Source organism: Podarcis melisellensis, assembly GCF_964234715.1.
Source record: "Podarcis melisellensis genome assembly, chromosome: 14".
Taxonomy (NCBI): domain Eukaryota; kingdom Metazoa; phylum Chordata; class Lepidosauria; order Squamata; family Lacertidae; genus Podarcis; species Podarcis melisellensis.
In genome coordinates this window covers 46,784,435-46,805,067 of record NC_138546.1, presented here as the reverse complement: position 1 = coordinate 46,805,067, position 20,633 = coordinate 46,784,435, and the positions used below count along the sequence as shown (strand labels likewise).

Here is a 20,633-nt window from a genome sequence, read left to right as displayed (position 1 = left end):
TTGGAGCAACTCCCTTGCAATGAATGGTGACAACATTTGGGTTTTTTAAATTTTGAGAAATGGTGACTAAGGAGAAACATGAGGTGAATAAATGATGTGCAGAGAATGGATAGGCCTCTCTCATAATACTAAAGGTCGGGGACACCCAATGAAGCTGAATGTTAGGGCAGACAAAAGGAAGTACTTCTTCACATAGTTTAACTTGTGGGATACAATCCTAGAGCCAGTGTGGTTTAGTGGTTAAGAGCGGTGGACTTGTAATCTGGTGAACCGGGTTCGCGTCTCCGCTCCTCCACATGCAGCTGCTGGGTGACCTTGGGCCAGTCACACTTCTCTGAAGTCTCTCAGCCCCACTCACCTCACAGAGTGTTTGTTGTGGGGGAGGAAGTGAAAGGAGAATGTTAGCCGCTTTGAGACTCCTTAAAGGGAGTGAAAGGCGGGATATCAAATCCAAACTCTTCTTCTTCTTCCTATGAGGTGGCCACCAACTTGGCTGGTTTTTAAAAAGGATTAGACAGATCCATGGAGGGTAAGGCTGTTAACAGCCACGGCCCTAATGGCTGTGCTCTACCTCAGTGTGCCTTTGAAAACAAGCTGGTGATTGCAGATGAGGATAGACTTCTTGCCGTGTTCAGGACCGCGGCATAGTGCATCATAGCAGACATGCGGTTGACTACTGCGGGAATGGAATGTGGGGCCAAATGGACCTTTTGGCCTGAGCCGGCTTCAGTTGTCACTAGACAATCTCATGGGGAAATTATCCTGGGGATGGGATGGGATCAAACTATAGCTTGATTCATGTGCTCCATAAAAACGGTTGGAGCTGGTAGCCTGGAGGCAGAGTTGGGCAACCAGGTGACTAGGCCCAACCAAGGAGACAGGGCAAGGCAGCAGCCTCTGTGATTGATGGGGAACCCTCAGCTAATTGTGGGGCTGTCCTGAGAGGGAGCCGCCGGGCTTTTCCAGGGCTGCTGACCCTGTTTCTTTGGTACTCCAGGAAAAGGCCAAAGCACCAGACATGTGGATGCAGCCTTAAGTGCTACTTTGCTGACCTAGATAATTTAATACTAATTATTTATTATTTCTACCGTTCCCATCTGGCTGGGTTTCCCCAGCCACTCTGGGCGGCTTTCAACAGAACATTAAAAACAAGATAAAACTTCAAACATTAAAAGCTTCCCTAAACAGGGCTGCCTTCAGATGTCTTCTAAAAGTCAGATAGTTGTTTATTTCCTTCACATCTGAAGGGAGGGCGTTCCACAGGGCGGGCGACACTACTGAGAAGGCCCTCTGCTTGGTTCCCTGTAACCTCACTTCTCGCAGTGAGGGAAGCGCCAGAAGGCCCTCGGCGCTGGACCTCAGTGTCTGGATAGAACAATGGGGGTGGAGAAGCTCCTTTAGGTATACTGGGCCAAGGCCGTTTAGGGCTTTAAAGGGGACAGCACCAACACTTGGAATTGTGCTCAGAAACGTACTGGGAGCCAGTGTTATATGGTCTCGGCAGCCACTCCCAGTCACCAGTCTAGCTGCCACATTCTAGATTAGTTGCAGTTTCCGAGTCACCTTCAGAGGTAGCCCCACAAAGAGCACATTGCAGTAGTCCAAGCGGGAGATAACTAGAGCATGCAACACTCTGGCGAGACAGTCCGTGGGCAGTTAGGGTCTTAGCCTGCGTACCAGATGGAGCTGGTAGACAGCTGCCCTGAACACAGAATTGACCTGCGCCTCCATGGACAGCTGTGAGTCTAAAATGACTCCCAGGCTGTGCACCTGCTCCTCCAGCGGCACAGTTACCCTATTCAGGACCAGGGAGTACCCCACACCCACCCACACTCTGTCCCCCAAAAACAGTACTTCTGTCTTGTCAGGATTCAACCTCAGTCTGTTAGCCGCCATCCATCCTCCAACCGCCTCCAGGCACTCACACAGGACCTTAACCACCTTCACTTGTTCTGATTTAAAAGAGAGATAGAGCTGGGTAACAGCCTTGCCCCAGTCCTGCTCTCATTCATTTCTTCTTGCTTCCCTTTTGTTTCAGGAGCTATTGTGACAATCTTGGATACCATCCGTTAAGTGCTGCTGACTTTGGGAAGATCATGAAGAATGTCTTCCCCAACATGAAGGCTCGCCGTCTAGGCACAAGAGGAAAATCAAAATATCCTTTGTGGAAATGTTTTTGAAACGATTTCACTTAACTTTCCTGGAACTCAGGGTCAGCAAAAAAAGGTTGGCATGCCACCAGCTGGGGACCCCCAGGACCTATTCCTGCTCTTCACTGCGGCAGCCTGCTTGTCCACCTGTCCTTCACTCTTGCAAGGAAGCAACAGTGGCAGGGAGGAGCAGGAGAAAGAAGGCTGGCCATTTGCTCATTGACATTGTCTGGCAAGAGCAAGCAGACAATGGCAGTGGTGAGGCAACGGTAGCTTTGGCCATGAGTAGGGGGAGCACAGGGGGGCAGTTTGCCTCACTATAAGAATGGGGGTCCATCAAAGGCCTGGAAGGAACAATAGAAAGACAGAGCTCCTCTCTTAACCCTTGATCATTTTTGGATCACACCTGCATTTCTGCCCTTAAATTCAGAAAGGACGTTCTGTTGACCAGCTTTGCATTTATGTTAGGTCTGTGTAAGAAAGTTAATTTAATGCAAAGGGAAATACTGCAATTTTACAATTATTTACACCTTAATTTTAAAAAATCACGTATTGCTATAGTGGACTTCGGAAGAAAGCTTTTGTGCAGATGCCGACACTCCCCAACCTTGACTTCCACAAAACTGCCGATGGGGTAAAGTAGACACCTGAGCTGTTGGGCAGAATGATTAAGACCTTTTAGGTAGAACAAAAGGGCTTTAAGGAAAGCTGACAGCTTAGCGTTGCAGAATTAAAGATCACTGGGTTTGCTTTGCAGAAGTTGGAATGTTTAAAACTAAGGGATTTCATTATGTAGTAAATGGGAAGAAGGAGCAGCTTCTTAAAACACAAGGTAAACCATAAAGTCAAAGACTCCTCGGACACTTGAGCTTGTTACATTTTGTGTACACGTTGGGCGGGAAGAGAATAGCTCCTCTGCTTTCAGAAATATACTGCATGTCACTTTGGAAATGTTGGGGCCAGGTGCCTGCCACAAGACACAAAGAGCATGTTTTCACCATATATTTTTGCATCTGTCCAAATGCAGATGTGACCATCTCATGCCTGCAAGCAGTAGTGTGGGAAATGGCATTAAAAGAGGGGGCAGATTTTATCCATAACTTTTTTGGGGGGGGAGAGCATCTTTGGGGGCCCTCCAGATGTTGCCACACTCCCGACTCCCATCAGCACCATCCGTAACCATTGGCCATGTTGGCTGATGGGGACTGATTGAGACTAACAACATCTGGAAGTTCCCTGCAGGCATTCCATAAGCACTTTTTCGAAATGAGCAAACCTGATTTCAGTTTCCTTTTGTTAAAATGGTTACTGAAGCTTCATGTTTTATATCAGGTGTGGGAAATTTTGCAGAGCCACCATGACAGTGTCTGAAATAATTTTAAAAGGCTAAATCAGAGTGGAAAACCCACTTCAGATCCTTCAAGAACCCCAACACAATGCCAGAATTCTTTTACTTACCTTACTGTGTTATGGAAGGGACACCATGGAGCTTGTGGCAAAAATAGTGAGTCCTTTTCGAGGGAAGCAAAGCATCAACAAACCCTCGCTCAGGCCTTCCTTAAGCAGCAGCTCAGTACTAGCCCCAATCTCCATGGCTAGATTGAAATGCTGTGTACTTTTCACATACTATAGCGAAGCTGTTGCTGTTGCTCAGGGTCTCCTTTTTGTTTTTGTTTCAGCTGGAAGGGGCAGAGTCCTCTGGGCACCTGCAGAGTGCCGACGAAGAGGTAGTGTCAGCTGCCTGCCAGCTGGTCTGCCAGTGGGCCCAGAAAGTGCTGAGCCAACCCTTCGATTCCGTCTTGGATCTGGCCCGCTACCTGGTCAAAAGCCACTACATAGGCACTAAATCAATGGCAGCTTTAACCGTGATGGCTGGTGCCCCGGCAGGTGAGGAGGTTTGGCTTAGTGCACCACTTGAGGTGCTGTTCTTGGGAGGAGAAAAAATGTTGGCGTTTTTCATGTTATAAGGGTTGGAGGATTCATATTCCCCTACTGTAAATATGAGCGTGGTGGGCCCATGCTGAAATCTCAACAGATTTATTTTGGAAAAGCATTTTGGGACTTCTGGTTCATTCTTGTTGGCCTGTCAGTAATCTGGTTTGGGGAGCAGAGTTTTCTCTGCACTGGCTCCAAGGATTATTGCATTCTCTCTCTCTCTCTCTCTCTCTCTCTCTCTCTCTCTCTCTCTCTCTCTGTGTGTGTGTGTGTGTGTCTGAGTGAGTGTGTAGTTAGAGTTCCACTATCCTGTACACTGCTTAGAAATATTAAACATATTAGCGGTTTGGAAGTACTTCTAAAGAAAGAAATTTTAACAAGGGGGCCACTTGGGACAAATTCCTTCCTATATTAAGTTGAGGATGGTACAGTCCCTGCAGTGGGATCCTGCTATCTCACCTGATACATGGGTTTTCTATATGCAGGGTATTTTATTGTGAAATATTTCCCTACTGTGACCAGAAGCAGTGCAGTCTGAGGAAGGCCTTTTCTCCTGAAAGTCAGTGTGCCACTTGGCATGCAAGCATCTCTTATTTGCCTGGGAAACGTTTGGTCTCTTGTCTAGAGCTGCACAATGACTCAGTGAGGCGGGGGGGACGGGGACAGGCCTAACTCTGCACCATGGAAAGACCCACCAGCTATCTGGTTGCAATACAGGAGGGTCTACAAACTCCTGCAGCAGGTGGACTTGACAATCGTTTAGTAGTTGTTATTTCCATTTTACAACTTCTATTTTCATTTCTGTATAGAAGGAGGGGACTTGTGTCTCACAGAGATGCGTTCGCTGGGGACCTTACAAAATTTATTCACTGCCACCTCCTGCCAGGCATTTAAGGTGCTTTTAGGCAACAGTGGGAAACTCCCGGCCTTTGGGCCCAGTTAGGCCTGGCACGGGTCCCAGCTTGGCTCATGAGGTGTTTCCCCACAAACCATGCCTGTGTGATGTCATATGTGGGGCAGGTATATCCAAGACTACAGAGGGATAACTGGAAGCTTAATGTGAGCTCCCAATTCAAGTGGGGCTCCTCACTGGGAGTTCCTTACCTTAGCCGAGGGTTAAAGCAGGGTCCTTTGAAGGCACGCACCCTGCACCAGTCAGCTGATTGGTGCCAAATGCACACTTTTAAAGGAGGTTACTGCAGCACCTGACCAGCAGTCACAATGACCGCCTTTGAACTTGGACAATAGTTGTTGTGGTTAAGCAGACTGTGTGGCTTTTGCAGTTGTAGTGTTGCTGATAAGCCTGATGTTGTGCTCCTCCAGGTACCTGAGGGCACAACCCTCTCCTCCTCTGCAAGTGAACCCAAACTGCGTCCGAAGAGCTCGGCCGAGGATTGTGTGGGCCGTCATTTCCCATGCTGGTGCCCCCCTGCCATTTGGGACTACAATTCCCATCAGCCACAGCATCGTAAGACTGAGCTGGCTGGTGCTGATGGGAGTTCTGGTCCAACACAGCAGGAAGGCTGGTGTAGGTGCTCAAATGGCAGGCCTGCCTTACCCGCCCTCCTCCTCATCTTTTCCAGGAATCAAAGGGATCCCCCAGCCTTCGGCTTTTGTCCCAACCGCGGAGAGCAATTCCTTCCAGCCCCAGGTGAAGACTCTGTCCTCCCCAGTTGATGCAAAGCAGCAGCTGCAGCGGAAGATCCAGAAGAAGCAGCAGGAGCAGAAGCTGCAGTCGCCTTTGCCAGGAGAGTCCCCGGCCAAGAAGGTGGAGGGCACCACCAGCAATGGGGTCACCAGCCTTTCCAATGGGAGCCCAGCCATCTTGTCTCCTCAGCCCATTGGCATTGTCGTGGCTGCTGTTCCCAGCCCTATAACGGTAAGCTGTTGGCGTGGATCTTGGTAGACACAGTGGGCCCTAAACCTTTTGCTGACCTCCCCATGGGCTTCCAGGTGGGAAATAAATTGGGGTGGGGTTATCTTGGGTAATGTGTGTGATGATTAGTAGAGGAAGACAGATGAATTCAAAGTTATTTTCTCTGGCGATTTATTTGGGGGGAATACACGGAAGGAACTGAACTGATTTGTAGCAGAGGTTTCTTGGAAATTAAATGGGGTTAAACAAATGGAAGCGAAAGTGATTTGGGGTGATCCGAGGGTGGGGTGCAGATTTCTTGTAGAACTTTTCTGGTGTGATTTGGATCAGGAAATTATCTGGCTTGGCCTTCTGTGACATTTAAAATCTAAGTGTGAATCTATAAATAATAGACTAGCATTTACGAATTTTCTGCAGGTTTGCGCCTGTGGCCCTGTGCTTTCATGTACCTTGCAAGATCCCTGACAATTGGGAAATGCAGCTATGCTCTCATTTCTTGTTCCTTGGTGAGGTCACCCGACGGTCGGGGGAGGGGGGAGAACAGGAAGCCGGGGGGGGGGAGAGGGAGGGAAGAGGAGAGGAGTCTCCCTTGCTGAAAAAGTGGAATAAAGCAGGTAGAGAGGTAGGAAAAAGGTGCAGCTGAGAATCAACATGTGGCAGCCACTGGGAGTCACATGGAAGTTTGACATTGGCAATGAAGAAATCCTTGGCAATTTTGTGAGGGTTGTGGACTGTCAGTGCAGCAGAGTGGACGAAAGATGCGTATCACTGGAGAGCCCACTCCCAAGAGTTTGGACAATAGTTGGTGAGGCAGGAGGTGTTGAAGAAGCCGTTTTTTGAGAATGGGAAAGAGACACATGTGTTTGGAAGCTGCAGGAGTTGATTTTTGATTGACATGAGTGGGTCAGAGAGTAAAAAACATAGGGCATGGGAGATTGTAGGATGGGGGGCTGTGTCAAACAGGAAGTAGTGGAAGTGGACAGGAAGGAAACTTGCCTTCTATAGACCAAATTCGATCTGTTTAGTTTTGCTGGGTGACTGGTTTTATAAGAGGAGTAACTGGAAGCTTATTTCCCTCCCCCAACAGGTGCCGAGGACCCGGCAGTTGGTGACGTCGCCTAGTCCTGTGGGTTCAGCCGATGGCAAAGTTCTCCCGCTCAACGTTCAAGTGGTCACCCAGCATATGCAGTCGGTCAAGCAGTCACCAAAGACCCCCCAGAATGTTCCCGCCAGCCCTGTTGGGGATCGTTCTGCCAGGCACCGCTACCCTCAGATCCTGCCCAAGCCTGCCAACAGCAGTGCCCTCACCATCCGATCCCCAACGACAGTGCTGTTCACAAGCAGCCCCATCAAAACCGTTGTCCCTGCTCAGCACATGAACGTGGTGAAAATGACCACCATCTCCCTCGCTCCGAGCAGCAGCAGCGCCGGCAGCACGCCGGTCAAGCACACGCCTTCAGTTGTCAGCGGTTCCGGAGCAGCCGACGAGCTGAGGACTGTCCCGCAGATTCAGAATGGGTCCGTCGTTTCGCTTCAGTCTCCGGGGCCCAAAGCTGGTGGCAGTGGAGGAGCAGCAGGAGGAGGCTTGGCTCCCTCTGCGTCTTCAGTTGAGGTCAAAATGGAGCCAGAGGCAGCCCTGGAGGAGACAGTGCTGCGGTGCCAAGAGAACTCAGACGTCTCTAAAGTTGCAAAGGTTGCTCTGAGCACCTCAGTTGGGCAGCAGAGGAAAGGTGAAGCAGAACTGTGGAAAGGTCAAGCCGAGGAGGTCCGCGGAGACGGGAAGTGTGTCCAGGGCTGTGACCCGAGAGCCGAGGAAGCAGGAAGGAAAAGCCTTGCCCAGCCCACTGAATCCCACCCCGTTCCCACATTGGAGATCAGTCCTGGCACGATCACTCCCTCGGTTGCTATGCAGACCTTCTCTGGCACCAGTATCCCTGTGCCTCCCGGTGGTGACAAAGTGTGTGCTAAAAGCCCAAGGAAGCGGCTGCCATCTGCCTTTACAGACTCCCAGGGCCCCCCAGTCAAGAAGCTCTCTGTGGGGCAGGTCTCTGCCGCCAGCACAGAATCCCCAAAAGCGGGAGGTGTGAAGAAAGTGCAGCAGAGAATGGTGGCTGTGGCCAAGAGCGAAGGGGCTGCAGCACTTGTGCAGGTGCCTGGCAAGGTGACCATCAAAGTCCATTCTGCGGTGCCCAGCAGCTTAGTGACCACTTGCCCCCTGGACGCCGACCTTGTTCTTGACTCCAGCGATCCCACTTTAGGGCAGCAGCTGGCAGACTCCTCTTCAGACATCAAAGTGAAGTTGGAAGGGAACGTGTTTGTCTTAGAAAGCAGTTCCCACCCCAGTGACGGCTTTAGCCCCAACATATGGCAGCATCTTGCAAAGAGTTCCGACTTTGCCCCTCTGAACTGTGAGCAGCAGCCGCTGCAGGAGGACGTCGGTGTTATGGCTCTCGCAGAACACGCTGGCGGCTCAGAGGCCTTGTCGAAGTCTGTCTGGGAGCCAGTGCACTTCGAAGGGCTCCAGCAGGCAGCTGCCTACGGCCAGCAGGTGCAGAGCCAGGGGCCAGAGCCCTCTCTGGAGCAGCAGCTGCAAGCGCAGGCGCCAAGCCAGTTAGCTCTGCAGCCGGAGCTCAAGGAGTTTGAGGATGCCGCCTCGCAGTCCAACGAGAACTTCTTCTCCTTCGACGACGACCTGACCCAGGACAGCATCGTGGAGGAGCTGGTGCTCATGGAGGAGCAGATGTCCATGAACAGCTCTCACCTGTATGGGAGCTCCCTGGGCATGGCCCTCCAGAGCCAGGGGGCGGCCCAGGGGGCATCCCTGTCCTCTCACGCGAGCAGCGCCCACTTCTACCACCCGATCCACAACAGCGGCACCCCTGTCCACACCCCAACGCCCACGCCCACCCCGACACCTACTCCCACGCCCACTCCGACGTCCGAACTCATTGCGGGATCGCAGGGCGTGTCGCGAGAGAGCCCCTGCTCCAGGATGGCTCAGACAACGCCCGTCGACAGTGCCCTGGGGAGCAGCCGGCACACGCCTATCGGCACGCCCCATTCCAACTGCAGCAGCAGCGTCCCGCCGAGCCCTGTGGAATGCAGGAACCCCTTTGCCTTCACGCCCATCAGCTCCAGCATGGCCTACCATGACGCTAGCATCGTCTCCAGCAGCCCCGTCAAGCCCATGCAGCGGCCCATGGCCACGCACCCCGACAAAACCAAGCTGGAGTGGATGAACGCCGGGTACAGCGGAGTGAGCAACCCGCCCGTCTCCAGCCATGGGATCCTCCCGAGCTACCAGGAGCTGGTGGAAGACCGCTTCAGGAAGCCCCACGCCTTCGCCGTCCCCGGCCAGTCCTACCAGTCTCAGCCCCGGCACCATGACGCCCATTTTGGCCGCGTGACTCCTGTCTCTCCCGTCAGCAGCGCCGGCAGCAAGCAGGAGGGCTTCGCTGTGCCTGCGCCCCTCGACGGCAAAGGGGCGGGTTCCTCCCATAACAGCAGCTTCAGGTGCCGGAGCGTCAGCCCTGCCGTCCACCGCCAGCGCAATCTCAGTGGGAGCACCGCTTGCCCTGCTGGCAATGTGCTGCGCTCCAGCACGACGACGGCCGCGACCGCAGCGCCCTTTGGCAGCCCCGTCACTCCGGAAGTCCACAACACCTTCAGCGCCGTCCATGCGGACACGAGTGCCAGCAGCCTTGCGCAGAGGAGCCAATCAGTCCCCTTGACCGTCATGATGCAGACGGCTTTCCCGCCTCCTCAGAAGCAGGCGAATTCCAAGAAGATAACAAATGTCTTGCTGAACAAGCTCGATTCGGATAACGATGACGCGGTGAGGGGCCTGGGCATCAACAACATGCCCTCCAACTACACAGCCAGGATGAACCTGACCCAGATTTTAGAAACTTCCTCTTCCACGTTTCCGAGTGCCAACGGCCAGAACGTGCTCAGCCCCAGCCCTTCGGTTTTCGAATTCCAAACACCAAGTTACCTCACGAAGAGCAGCAGCGCCGATCACATCCCTTTTGCTCCCGGAGATAACCAAGCACAATCGGAGCCTCTGGAGGAGGAGGAGGAGCAGCAGCAGCAGCAGCAACAGCTGGATTTCAGCAGCACCGTGAAAGACTTCCTGGATGAGGGCAGCCTCCAGAGCAGCCAGCAGCTGGCCAACCAGGTGGCTTCTGATCTCAGCAACGTGGCCTCCGTCTTCTCCAATGACATTAGGTTGGCTTCCGAGCTCTCGGGCAGCATTAATGATTTGAACACGCTGGACGCAAACCTGCTCTTTGACCCGGCTCACCAGCAGGGCCAGGACGATGAAGCAACACTGGAAGAGTTAAAGAACGACCCCTTGTTCCAGCAGATCTGCAACGAGTCCATTAACTCAATGACTTCGGCAGGTTTCGATTGGATGGAGAGCAAGGACCATCCTGCTGTTGAAATGTTGGGTTGAATCTTTTTTTTAAAAAAAGAAAAGATTAAAAAAATTAAATAAATATATGTAATATGATGTATGTAGCACACTGTATCTAAAAGACAGACAGACACTTTGTATTTGTCTTAATGGAAGTGCCTCCCTACAGCAGAAACATTGACTATGACTTAATTGTGGCATTTTTACAAAACGGAAAAAACCCAACAACAACCAACAACACCTTTTGCTCCACCAGCTGCTCTATTCTTCAGCAGGGAATATTCAGTCTTACCCATTTTAAAGACTTTTCTGAAGGATACAGCCTGATCCAGAGCCAGTATTAGATTTTAAAAAAATTTACTTACTGAACAGCACTTTTTTGCTGTTGCAAAAATGGCCGGGGAGGTTCCAAGAGTGTAGTGAGTCTAAATTTCTAAGGAAAGGGGCTGGCCAGTTCCCCAAGCAGTGTTACCTGGCTGCTCCTCCCTCTGTTCATTTCAGTCAGTGCCGCCCTGAGTCCCTTGCTGGGCTGCTGTTCTCTGGGTTACCAAGCAAGCTGCCCTGGAAGGAGTGGAGGCCACGCAGCAACCGTGTTCCTCGGATGGAGAGGGCTACGTGCGCTTGGGTGTGGACACGGGGCCCTTGCACACGCTGGTGCATCCCTTGCGCTGGAGGGCCTGCACACATCTGAGGAGCGAGCCTGTAGAGGAAACGGGGGGAAACGGTCCAGGAGGCAAGAGTTCCCTGTGTATATCAGCACAGGTTGCTTGATTGGGTGATGGACTTTAAATGGCTGCTTCCCAAAGATTCTGGGCTCGCTATCGCCTCCTCTGTTTCATTGCTGTTAGAGAAGCACAGAGGTGGGGGTCCCAGCTGTGGATAATGGCGGAGGAAGACTTGGGTAAAAGCTGACCATACAGCTTAGAAGGTGTGAGAACGCTATACTTAGACACCAATACAACTTAAAATGACAATAAAGGGCTAAAAGGGGGAGCGACAGATAGGAACTATCAAGGAATGAGAAAGAAGCACTAAAATTTTATTGGAAAGTGTGTGGGGTGTGTGTGTGTGTGTGCTTAGCCTTCTTTAGTTGCTTGAAAATCTCAGCTTAAAAATCTATCTGTTTTTATTGGTTTTAATATCCTTGAGAGGAAATGTAATTCTGAGCCTTGAAATTTCATAAGACTTCATTCCGTTCTGTTTCCTATTTATTTATCAGAATTGGAGAAACCTGAAGTTAAGGTGGAAATGGCCCCAACCCATCCATTCTCACTTGTAACCAACATTTGGGGTGCAGAAAAGCAGTTGCCTCTTCACTGATGTGCAACCCCTCTGCTCTTTCCTGAGAAGCTGATAGAAAGAACAATTTTCATAGAGCCATAAGTGCTACTAGATGCCATGGGGTACAGACATGCCATGGGATGTATTTCAGAAGCTACCCTACACAAACCCAATGGAAATGGATGGGGAAAGATGCATAGGTTTGTTGGTGCCCCATTTCCGCCTGTTGCAAGCGGATACGCCCAGCAGGAGCTGCCCGGGGAGTGTGGCCAGTGGCGTAGCGTGGGTTGTCAGCATCTGGGGCAAGGCAAGTAATTTGCGCCCCCTAACCTGTGGATTTTAGCAGGGGGTAGAGAGCTGCGAGTGCGAGCGCCCCCCCCCAGATGTTGTGCCCGGTGCGGCCGGGGCCCCCTGCACCCCCCACGCTACGCCACTAAGTGTGGCCATTGCCTAAAGGGCTGTGAAGAGAGAACAGACAGCCATTAGCCAGCTGGGGCCTTACTCAGGCAGAAGGATCTGTGCCAGAACTGTGACTTCACCTGGGAAACCTTTTGCCAGATCCATTGTCCAAGGCTGCGGGAAGCTGTTCCCTGGGTGCTTGTGCTGTGTTTGCCTCCTCTTGTAACGTGGGCTGATCATTTTGCACCTGCCAAAACCCAAGTAAGGTGTCAGGGCCAGAATATTTCTGAGGAGAGAAAGAAAGAGAGAGAGGAGCCGTTGCAAATGGCTGCCCATGAGACAAACAAGCAAAAAATGCACCAACCAGTCATGGCAGGCTTTTGAGACTATCAGCCGGTCAGACGTAGATTGTGCCCTGATTGTTGGCACATGTAGGGCAATTCCAGAGCAAAAAGTTTCAGGATAGCAGTTCTGGTTAATGTGCTCGTGAGGAGGAAGTTTTCCCAGTGTTGTTGTGCCTCTGCTTCAAGGTGCTGGAATCCAGGCCCCGTGACAATACTTCATTTCAGGCCCCACAGGGATTGCCAGCGTCTTACTCCATGTATGTGGGCCATAGCCAGCCCCTTTGGCGTCAGTGGGGTGGGGAGCAAGGAGCAAGGGCCACGGGGAGTTTCCTGACTGCTTGTGTGTTCCTGGAGTTAAGGCAGCAGTGTATAGAAAAGTTGACTTTGGAGGCGAGGGCAAAGCAGCAACTACTTACCTGGGTACCCCACGGCACATGCACCCAGTATATTGTGGTTTTTTAAAAAGAGAGAAATCCGATTTCTGCATGGTTTTTGGTTGTAATTTTTAAGATTTGTGTGCGCACACGTGTTTTTCATTAAATAAAAAAATCTGGAAGTACAAAGAATCAAACCAAACAAGAGATTTCCCCTTTCCATCTAGGTTTTGTCCTGGGTGGCAGGATAGCTGTGTGTGTTTGTGTGTGTGTTCTCACATCACAGGCCCTTAAAGGAGGCATGCTGGCGTATATTTTGAGCACTCCTTGGCAGAGAGGGATGCCTCCTTCACCCCTGCCCAGGCATTACAAGTGCCGCTCACCTTCATCATCTGTCTGGCGCTCATCATCTGTCTGTCTGTACAAGAGCTCTTGCCCACATCCAGATCAATTGGGAGTGGAGCACTTTTTTGACCGGTGACCCACCTTTAACCCGAAATGTGTTGGATGCATTGTAGATACAGGTTTGAGCATGGACTATAATGTAGATACAAGCTACAGATGGCTGAATTGAAATCAATTTTAAATGTGAGACATTCAAACTATCATGTGACCACTATCATTTTGTCTCTCCGCCACGCCCCCTCCCCCAAATAAATAAAGGCCTGTTACCTTAATTTTGAAACGCCACTGGTAAATCGGACTGAAGCGATAATTCTGGGAATTCTGTGATAACTTAAAAGCTAATTGAATGGAAGTTAGGTTTGCAAGGAGGGCCTGGGGAACCAAAACTTTTTCACACACACTTCATGGTGCTAGACCCAAAATGGGGTTTTGTGTATTGTTGGCCTGTGCTTGTTTCCTCCGTGTGTTTGGGGTTGTAATGGGCGGCTTGCTGGACCCCTCCCTCTTCCTGGTGCTTGCAACCCATTCTGCTTTCTGCCTGCAGACAAGTCCCTGCTTCACACCAAAGCGTGCCATCTCGGGGGAGGAGGAAGCCCCCGTCTGCCAGATAAGACCCCTGCAATGATAATTTTAGTTGTTCAGAGGGTTGCTCTCCTTGGCTAAAGGCGAATGAACTTGCACCCCCATGTACAGTATTGCCAAGAATATATTTTGGATTTGGCTGGCCAGCCTGTTGGACTGTGTGGGGTTCAGCTATTGCACTAAGGCTTCTGTTGAACTGTGGCAGGCACATTCCTTAGGATAAATGCAACAAATTTGACGGCCCACGGATTATAAAAAAAGAGAGAAAAACAATGACTACAGAAAACTTTTTTAATGTGTTTCATTATTAAAAGGCAAAATGTCATGCAAATGACAGGTAACTTGTCTTATGTAGCAATGTGCATTGATCTCAATGAGATGTTTCTATTTCTTATTCTCTTACGTGAGAATCTTACAGCAGGAAGAAAAAAAAAAGAACTGTTTTGTTTGCCTCACCATGTTAATACATGACCACCTGATGTGCATGCGTGTTCTCTTGACTTACCTTGTACAGTGCTAGGTAGACTCTTGTAACCCACTCTTTTTCATTATTATTATTTTTGCGCTGTATTAGATCTGGGTCTGTGCTAACCAGACAAGCATAGCTGAATCACCAGTTAGTTACATTTTTTTTTTTTTACGTTTACTAATTCTGCTTAGTTATTGTTAAATACGTTACTTTCTCATTATCTTTATTGCTCTGGTGTTGGGGGGGGGAAATCCTTTTGGCATAATTTTTTTCATGAGAATTCATGAAGTAAAGAATTTGCAAATAATTGCAATAAGCACTGACTTTTGAACTGAAAAAGAAGGAAATTGTTTCTTGGGCAGTGCAGCATCTGAAGTTTATATAAAGTCTTGTACTATACTTTTGTGCTTTCTATAAGGAAAGAAGAAAAAAACCACCCTCTCTACCTTTTCATCTAGTGCACAGATTCTTCTCTCTCTCTCTCCCCCCCACCCCCGGTGTTTTGTTGTCTGTTGTACCTGCTGAAATGACAGTAGTTGGATATTGCAGTAGCATTTCAGTTGATTTTTTATTGAAAGTGCTCAAAATTTGTTTTTTTTAATGTTTTCAGAAACAATAAAACATTTTATATTAAGCCGGACTTGAGGAGCAATTTATTACATGGACACGGGTGTTAAGAAACGCCATGGGGGAGGGTGTGTCTCTCTGCAATGTGTGTGGGAAAGGGTGTATACAAGACCTGTACAAGCCCCATGGAAACAAGCATTAAATGTGATAAACAAGAACGGTTCACATTGACAGGTTGCTTTGGAGCACTCAAACTGCCTTGCCTATGATTCACAACGTATGAAGCTGCTTTAGACCCGGTCAGACTGCTGATTGATCTAGCGCAGTGTTGTCTACACCTGATGGGCAGTAGCTATCCAGGGTTTTGGATGGAAGTCTCTCCCAACCCCACCTAGAGATACCAGGGATTGATCTTGAGACCTTCTGCATGCAAATTACGGTATATGCTCAGCCACTGAGCTGTGGCAATTCCAAAAATATGGTTATTAACTGGGGGAGGGGTATGGGTTGCCCAAAGACTGGAAAACTGACTAGAAAACCCACTTTACAAAGTCACATCTCAATATCTTCCTCAGCTGGTGAGACAATTAATGGGGACTGCCCAACATGATGGACCAAGCAGTGCTAGATTACCAAATAGGCAGGGCCTATGGGCATAGCTGTCAACGTTTTCCTTTTTTTAAGGGAAATTCCCTTATTCCAAATAGGATTCCTCGCAAGAAAGGGGGAAAGTTGACAGCTATGCCTATGGGCCCCACTCCTTTTCGGAGCCCCATGACAACTGATCAAAATAATACATATTTGATATTGAAAGAAAATTACAAAAAGGTATTAGGAGATCATTTATGAGGCCTCTTCCCCCCCCCCCCAAGATTTCAGCTGCCTAGGGGCCTCCACGGGGGCTAGGGTAGAAAAGTAAACACCCTTTGAAAAATTTTGTGGGAAGCTACCATATTTTTCCGTGTATAAGACTAGGTTTTCCCCCTAAAAATGTCAAAAATTAGGGGGTGTCTTATACACGGATAGTGCCGCGGGTGGACGGCGATTGTTTGTCACGTGTGGGGGGTGCATCTTATACATGGAGCGTCTTATAGACAGAAAATACAGTATATATTTCAGGAGGTTTTCACCCTTCACTTGGGTGGAAAAACCTCTCAAGATTGCCTTACAAAAAAACAGTAGTAAGAGAGTTGCGGCCTTCGGACTTGCAATCTTAAGCATCTTCAATCTTTTCCTACCTGGGAACCATTTTTCATAGGCACCCATATATTTGTATGGTGACAGAGTGTGCTGCTGCTGTGACCCACCTCAGAGCAGACCAGGACCCAGTAGAGGGCCATGACCCACCAGTTGAAGACCAGTGAAACACCAGGAAAACAAAGGGAGGGGAGGGGAGGGTGGCATAATGGTTAGTGTGTGGGACCATGACCTGGGAGACCAGAGTTTGAATCCCCACTCAGCCATGAAGCTCACTGGGTGACCTTGGGCCAGTAAATATAATATATAAGTAAATAAATAAGTTGCATCTGTTCCTCACGACCCACCCAGGATGGAAATCAAGCAGGAGAGCTGCTGGTGGGAGCTGCCGCTTGGCTGCAATATAAGTCACTGCACCATTGTTGTTGTTGTTTAGTCGTATCCGACTTTTTGTGACCCCATGGACCAGAGAACGCCAGGCACTCCTGTCTTCCACTGCCTCCCGCAGTTTAGTCAAACTCGTGCTGGTAGCTTCGAGAACACTGTCCAACCATCTCATCCTCTGCCGCCCCCTTCTCCTTGTGCCCTCCATCTTTCCCAACATCAGGGTCTTTTCCAGGGAGTCTTCTCTTCTCATGAGGTGGCCAAAGTATTGGAGCCTCAGCTTCACGATCTGTCCTTCCAGTGAGCACTCAGGGCTGATTTCCTTAAGAATGGATAGTTTGGATCTTCTTGCAGTCCATGGGACTCTCAAGAGCCTCCTCCAGCACCATAATTCAAAAGCATCAATTCTTCGGCGATCAGCCTTCTTTATGGTCCAGCTCTCACTTTCATACATCACTACTGGGAAAACCATAGCTTTTATTATACGGACCTTTGTTGGCAAGGTGATGTGTCTGCTTTTTAAGATGCTGTCTAGGTTTGTCATTGCTTTTCTCCCAAGAAGTAGGCGTCTTTTAATTTCGTGGCTGTTGCCACCATCTGCAGTGATCATGGAGCCCAAGAAAGTAAAATCTCTCACTGCCTCCATTTCTTCCCCTTCTATTTGCCAGGAGGTGATGGGACCAGTGGCCATGATCTTAGTTTTTTTGATGTTGAGCTTCAGACCATATTTTGCGTTCTCCTCTTTCACCCTCATTAAGAGGTCCTTTAACTCCTCCTCACTTTCTACCATCAATGTTGTGTCATCTGCCCATTGTTATTACTATTTATTAAACTTATTAAGACACCCTTGGTTCCCCCCCCCAAAAAAAAAGCAACTCAACGACAAACAAACACACACAATAAAACCAGCATAAAACAAACCATACAAAAATCCAAAAGCGCACTCAATCTTTTTTAAAAGGCCAGATTAAAGCTTCCCACCCACAAATAACTAAGCTGCCCGTTCGGAAGCCGGGCAAAAAGAAGAGGCCGGGAACGCTAAGAGACTGACTAGACCTCGCCGGCCACGCCCACTTGTGGCTCCTCCTCCAGAACTGGGCCTGGCTCCTCCCCACCCCGCCCCGAGAGGGAAAAAGGCGGGACACGGGGATGGGTGGGGCGCCAAGCCCGTGAGGCGGGCGGGGTTGTTGTTGACACGAGCGGAGGCGAGGTGGGCGGGCGCCTGCTCGCCGTGCTCCAATCCCCTTGCGCTTCCCGCGGCGGCTGAGGGCGGCGCGGCGGTCTCATTGGCTGCGGGGCGAGCGGCCCGGCTTATATGGGCGTGGCCAAGGGAGGAGGGAAAGCTGGGCTCGGCCGCCTGTCGCTCATCTTGCCAGTCCGTCAGTCGGGCGAAGACGCTGAGGGATTCCGGCGGCCTTGTGCTCCCGGGGCCATGGCCGCCGCCGCCTCCTCCTCCTTCTCGCCGGGGAATGTGCTGGGGCTGCCGGAGGGCGAGGCTGCTGCCGCAGAGGTGAGCCTGCGCTGGGCCGGCCCGAGGGCTTCTTCCCCCTCCTGCCTCGGAGGGTGGCGGGGGCAGCGGCCCCTGCGCCTTCTTGGTCGGCGTCGCGGTGGTCCTGCTGGTCCGGCCCGGGGCGGCTCCCTCTCAGGTCCCCCACCGCCGCCTTTGCTCGGGCGCCCCCTGGTGGCGAGGACGGAGAGGCGGCAAATGGACCCATTTCACGGCTGGGGCAAAGGGAGGCCGGCCGAGCCTTGGGCTGGGGGCGGCCGAGGGGGCAGGGAGCGGGGATTAGCCCCCAGGTTTCCTCCTCCCTTCCCAACCCCTCTTCCTCTTCTCTTCATCCCCCCTTTTGATATGGGGTGGCGTACTGGTTCAAGAGGGAATCTTTTCGGGGGGCTGGGAAGGTTAATACAATCTTTCTCAAACTTAGGTCTCCAGCTATTGTTGGACTACACCTCCCTTCATCCCTGACCACAGTCTTCCTTAGCTAGCAGGACCAGCGGTCAGGAATGGTGGGAGGCGTAGTCCAACAACAGCTGGAGACCCAAGTTTGAGAAACGCTGGAGTACAACAAACTCGTGTTTGTTTGTTTGTATTGTGTCTTGCTTCACACCAAAGGAGAGGTTGTGGGGCAGTACTGGGAGCGGTGTTTGTCCCCCATGTCTGGTTGTGGAGACTTGGGCCAGAGAAAGGCCTCTTCTTTTGCATCCTGTCCTGTGTGGGCAGAGGCAGGGTGTGGGGCAAAGAGAAGCGCTGAGAGCATCCGCTCCCATGCAGTGGGGCCTTCAGTCTCCTCCCCATCTGTCATCTGTCTGCAGCCACTGGCAATCATTGAAAATCAATCATGGGAACTGTGAGTGGAGTTTCACTTTTCTTTTTTATTAAAGAGGTTTTAATAGGAGCCCTCTTCAGAAGTAAATCCAACTGCAGAATTTCTCAGCAGTGAAAGGAAGGCATCCTGTCTATGCCCTGGAGACCTTATCAATTCCTATCTCTGAAAACTGAATTCCCCATCTCCCAGGTTTCATCGACATGGCTTAAAAATGGAGAGTCCCCATCTCTGTTGCTTCCTCTTTTTTCCTGCTTATCCTCTGCTGACATCTGAGATTAAGTTGTGCAGGTTTCCAGAACAAGTGATCAAGTGAAACTGCTAGCTAGGACAATCTTTGAGTGGTGGCAGCAGCCGCTCTTTCCCATCACAGGAAATGCCCAAGAATACATGCATAAAGTATCAGCTTCAAAGCATACATGTCACTTATACCTTTGAGTAGGTTCACGTTAGGGCTGGTTTTCAGCATAGTGATATATCACCAGCGAAACACTGCAATATATAAATATATCAGGATGGAACTATGTAGAGCAGAGCTTTCCAAATTGTGTGTTGCAACACGTTAGTGTGTCAGCTGCAGTGTGTAGGTGTGTTGTGCAAATGCTCCCCATGCTCTTCCCGGGGCTGGAAAGGGGTTAGTTTAACCTCTGGTTTGCTAGTAAAACTAAATTACTGTGTCACAAAATGACGTATGTCTAAAAAGTATGTCACCATCATGAAAAGTTTGGAAATCTCTGATGTAGAGACATGTGTGGTTTCTGTAGTGTTGTGGTTCTCATCTTCTCGCAATTGTGAGGCCCACAGATGCAAGCCAGGCAGAAACTGCCTTGGAGTGGGCCCACAATGCAGTGGGATGAGCACCTGTTTTTCATGCAGTGGCACCTCTGGCGTAAAAGATCTGGGGATATTTTGGAGAGCTGCTGCCCATTGGAAGAAGCAGTACTGTGATGGTGTGAGCTGGTCTAAGGTGGCTTCATCTGTGACTTGCTTTTGTTTGAATATACATTTTGAAGTTAAGTAATATCCCTCTCAGTCCATAGAGGTTAGCTGCTTGTGGTTGTAGCGGCCCATAATTGGAATTGTTTGCCTTGAGGGCCATGTTCATCTGGAACTCCTCTGTTAAACCTATTGCATATGGGTGTGAGTATGATAGCTTCAGCATTTCAGGTGAGTACGATAGCTTCAGGAACAAAGAAACGGTGTGTGTGTCTGTGTTAAAATTGCACTCTGACAAGTACTTCTAAGAATTCATGTTTGCCTAGGAAGGAAAATGTTAAGCCTGCGGTCCACACATACTGCCTTCGAAAATAACCTTATTTAAATGAATGGACCTCAAAGCCCAGGGCTATTCGGAGGAAGGAAGAGACTAGAGTGGGTGAATCTGCCAATTCTGGTTTCTCATTTTGTTCAATCTTAAGTTCAGTTTGCTATGTTTCCGCATCAGTTTGCAAACCTTAAAAAAGAAACCCCACAGGAAAATGTTATGCATTATTCCTAAATAAACACATTTTTGCACAACCTTTGCCTACAATATTCATTTTTGCAGGCTGCTTTCCCAAACATTTTGTATGTAATTTTTACTCATAGACACACTTCTGAGCACCAATTTTTCTAGGTCTTTATTTGCAAAGCATGTTTTGGCTGAAGAGCTACAGTGCAAAATTGGAAGAAGTGTGACTTTTGAAGAATCCATTTTGGTTTGTATATATAAGTTTGGAAAGTACTAAGTAAGTAAAAATTCTCTTCCTATCTGCAGATGAAATACATAGGATAAGATAAACAGGTTGTTCCATGCTGCACTGGAGCAGCATGGCTGGAGAAAACTGCCCCTTACTGTATTGATACATTGCCCAAAAGCAGTTTAAAGTTCAGATTGCGATAACAATTTCAGAATTTTTGAGCTGGCAATGTACAGTACTGTATCGT

The 20,633-nt window shown here is 49.7% G+C and overlaps 2 protein-coding genes across 3 annotated transcripts in view; both read left to right on the top strand.

The window, feature by feature from the left end:
- RFX7 (regulatory factor X7) overlaps positions 1-10,771 on the top strand; it is a 43,115-nt gene extending 32,344 nt beyond the window's left edge. For both annotated transcript variants that reach the window (XM_081887581.1, XM_081887582.1), the window contains exons 5-9: positions 2,039-2,155; positions 2,700-2,784; positions 3,830-4,037; positions 5,669-5,964; positions 7,049-10,771. In XM_081887581.1, the coding sequence (XP_081743707.1) occupies positions 2,039-2,155; positions 2,700-2,784; positions 3,830-4,037; positions 5,669-5,964; positions 7,049-10,417 (4,075 nt within the window). In that variant the 3' untranslated portion in view covers positions 10,418-10,771. The remainder of the gene's footprint in view (positions 1-2,038; positions 2,156-2,699; positions 2,785-3,829; positions 4,038-5,668; positions 5,965-7,048) is intronic.
- A 6,964-nt stretch (positions 10,772-17,735) lies between these two features.
- NEDD4 (NEDD4 E3 ubiquitin protein ligase) overlaps positions 17,736-20,633 on the top strand; it is a 45,594-nt gene continuing 42,696 nt past the window's right edge. The window contains exon 1 of the mRNA XM_081887609.1: positions 17,736-17,890. Within this exon, the coding sequence (XP_081743735.1) occupies positions 17,813-17,890 (78 nt within the window). The 5' untranslated portion in view covers positions 17,736-17,812. The remainder of the gene's footprint in view (positions 17,891-20,633) is intronic.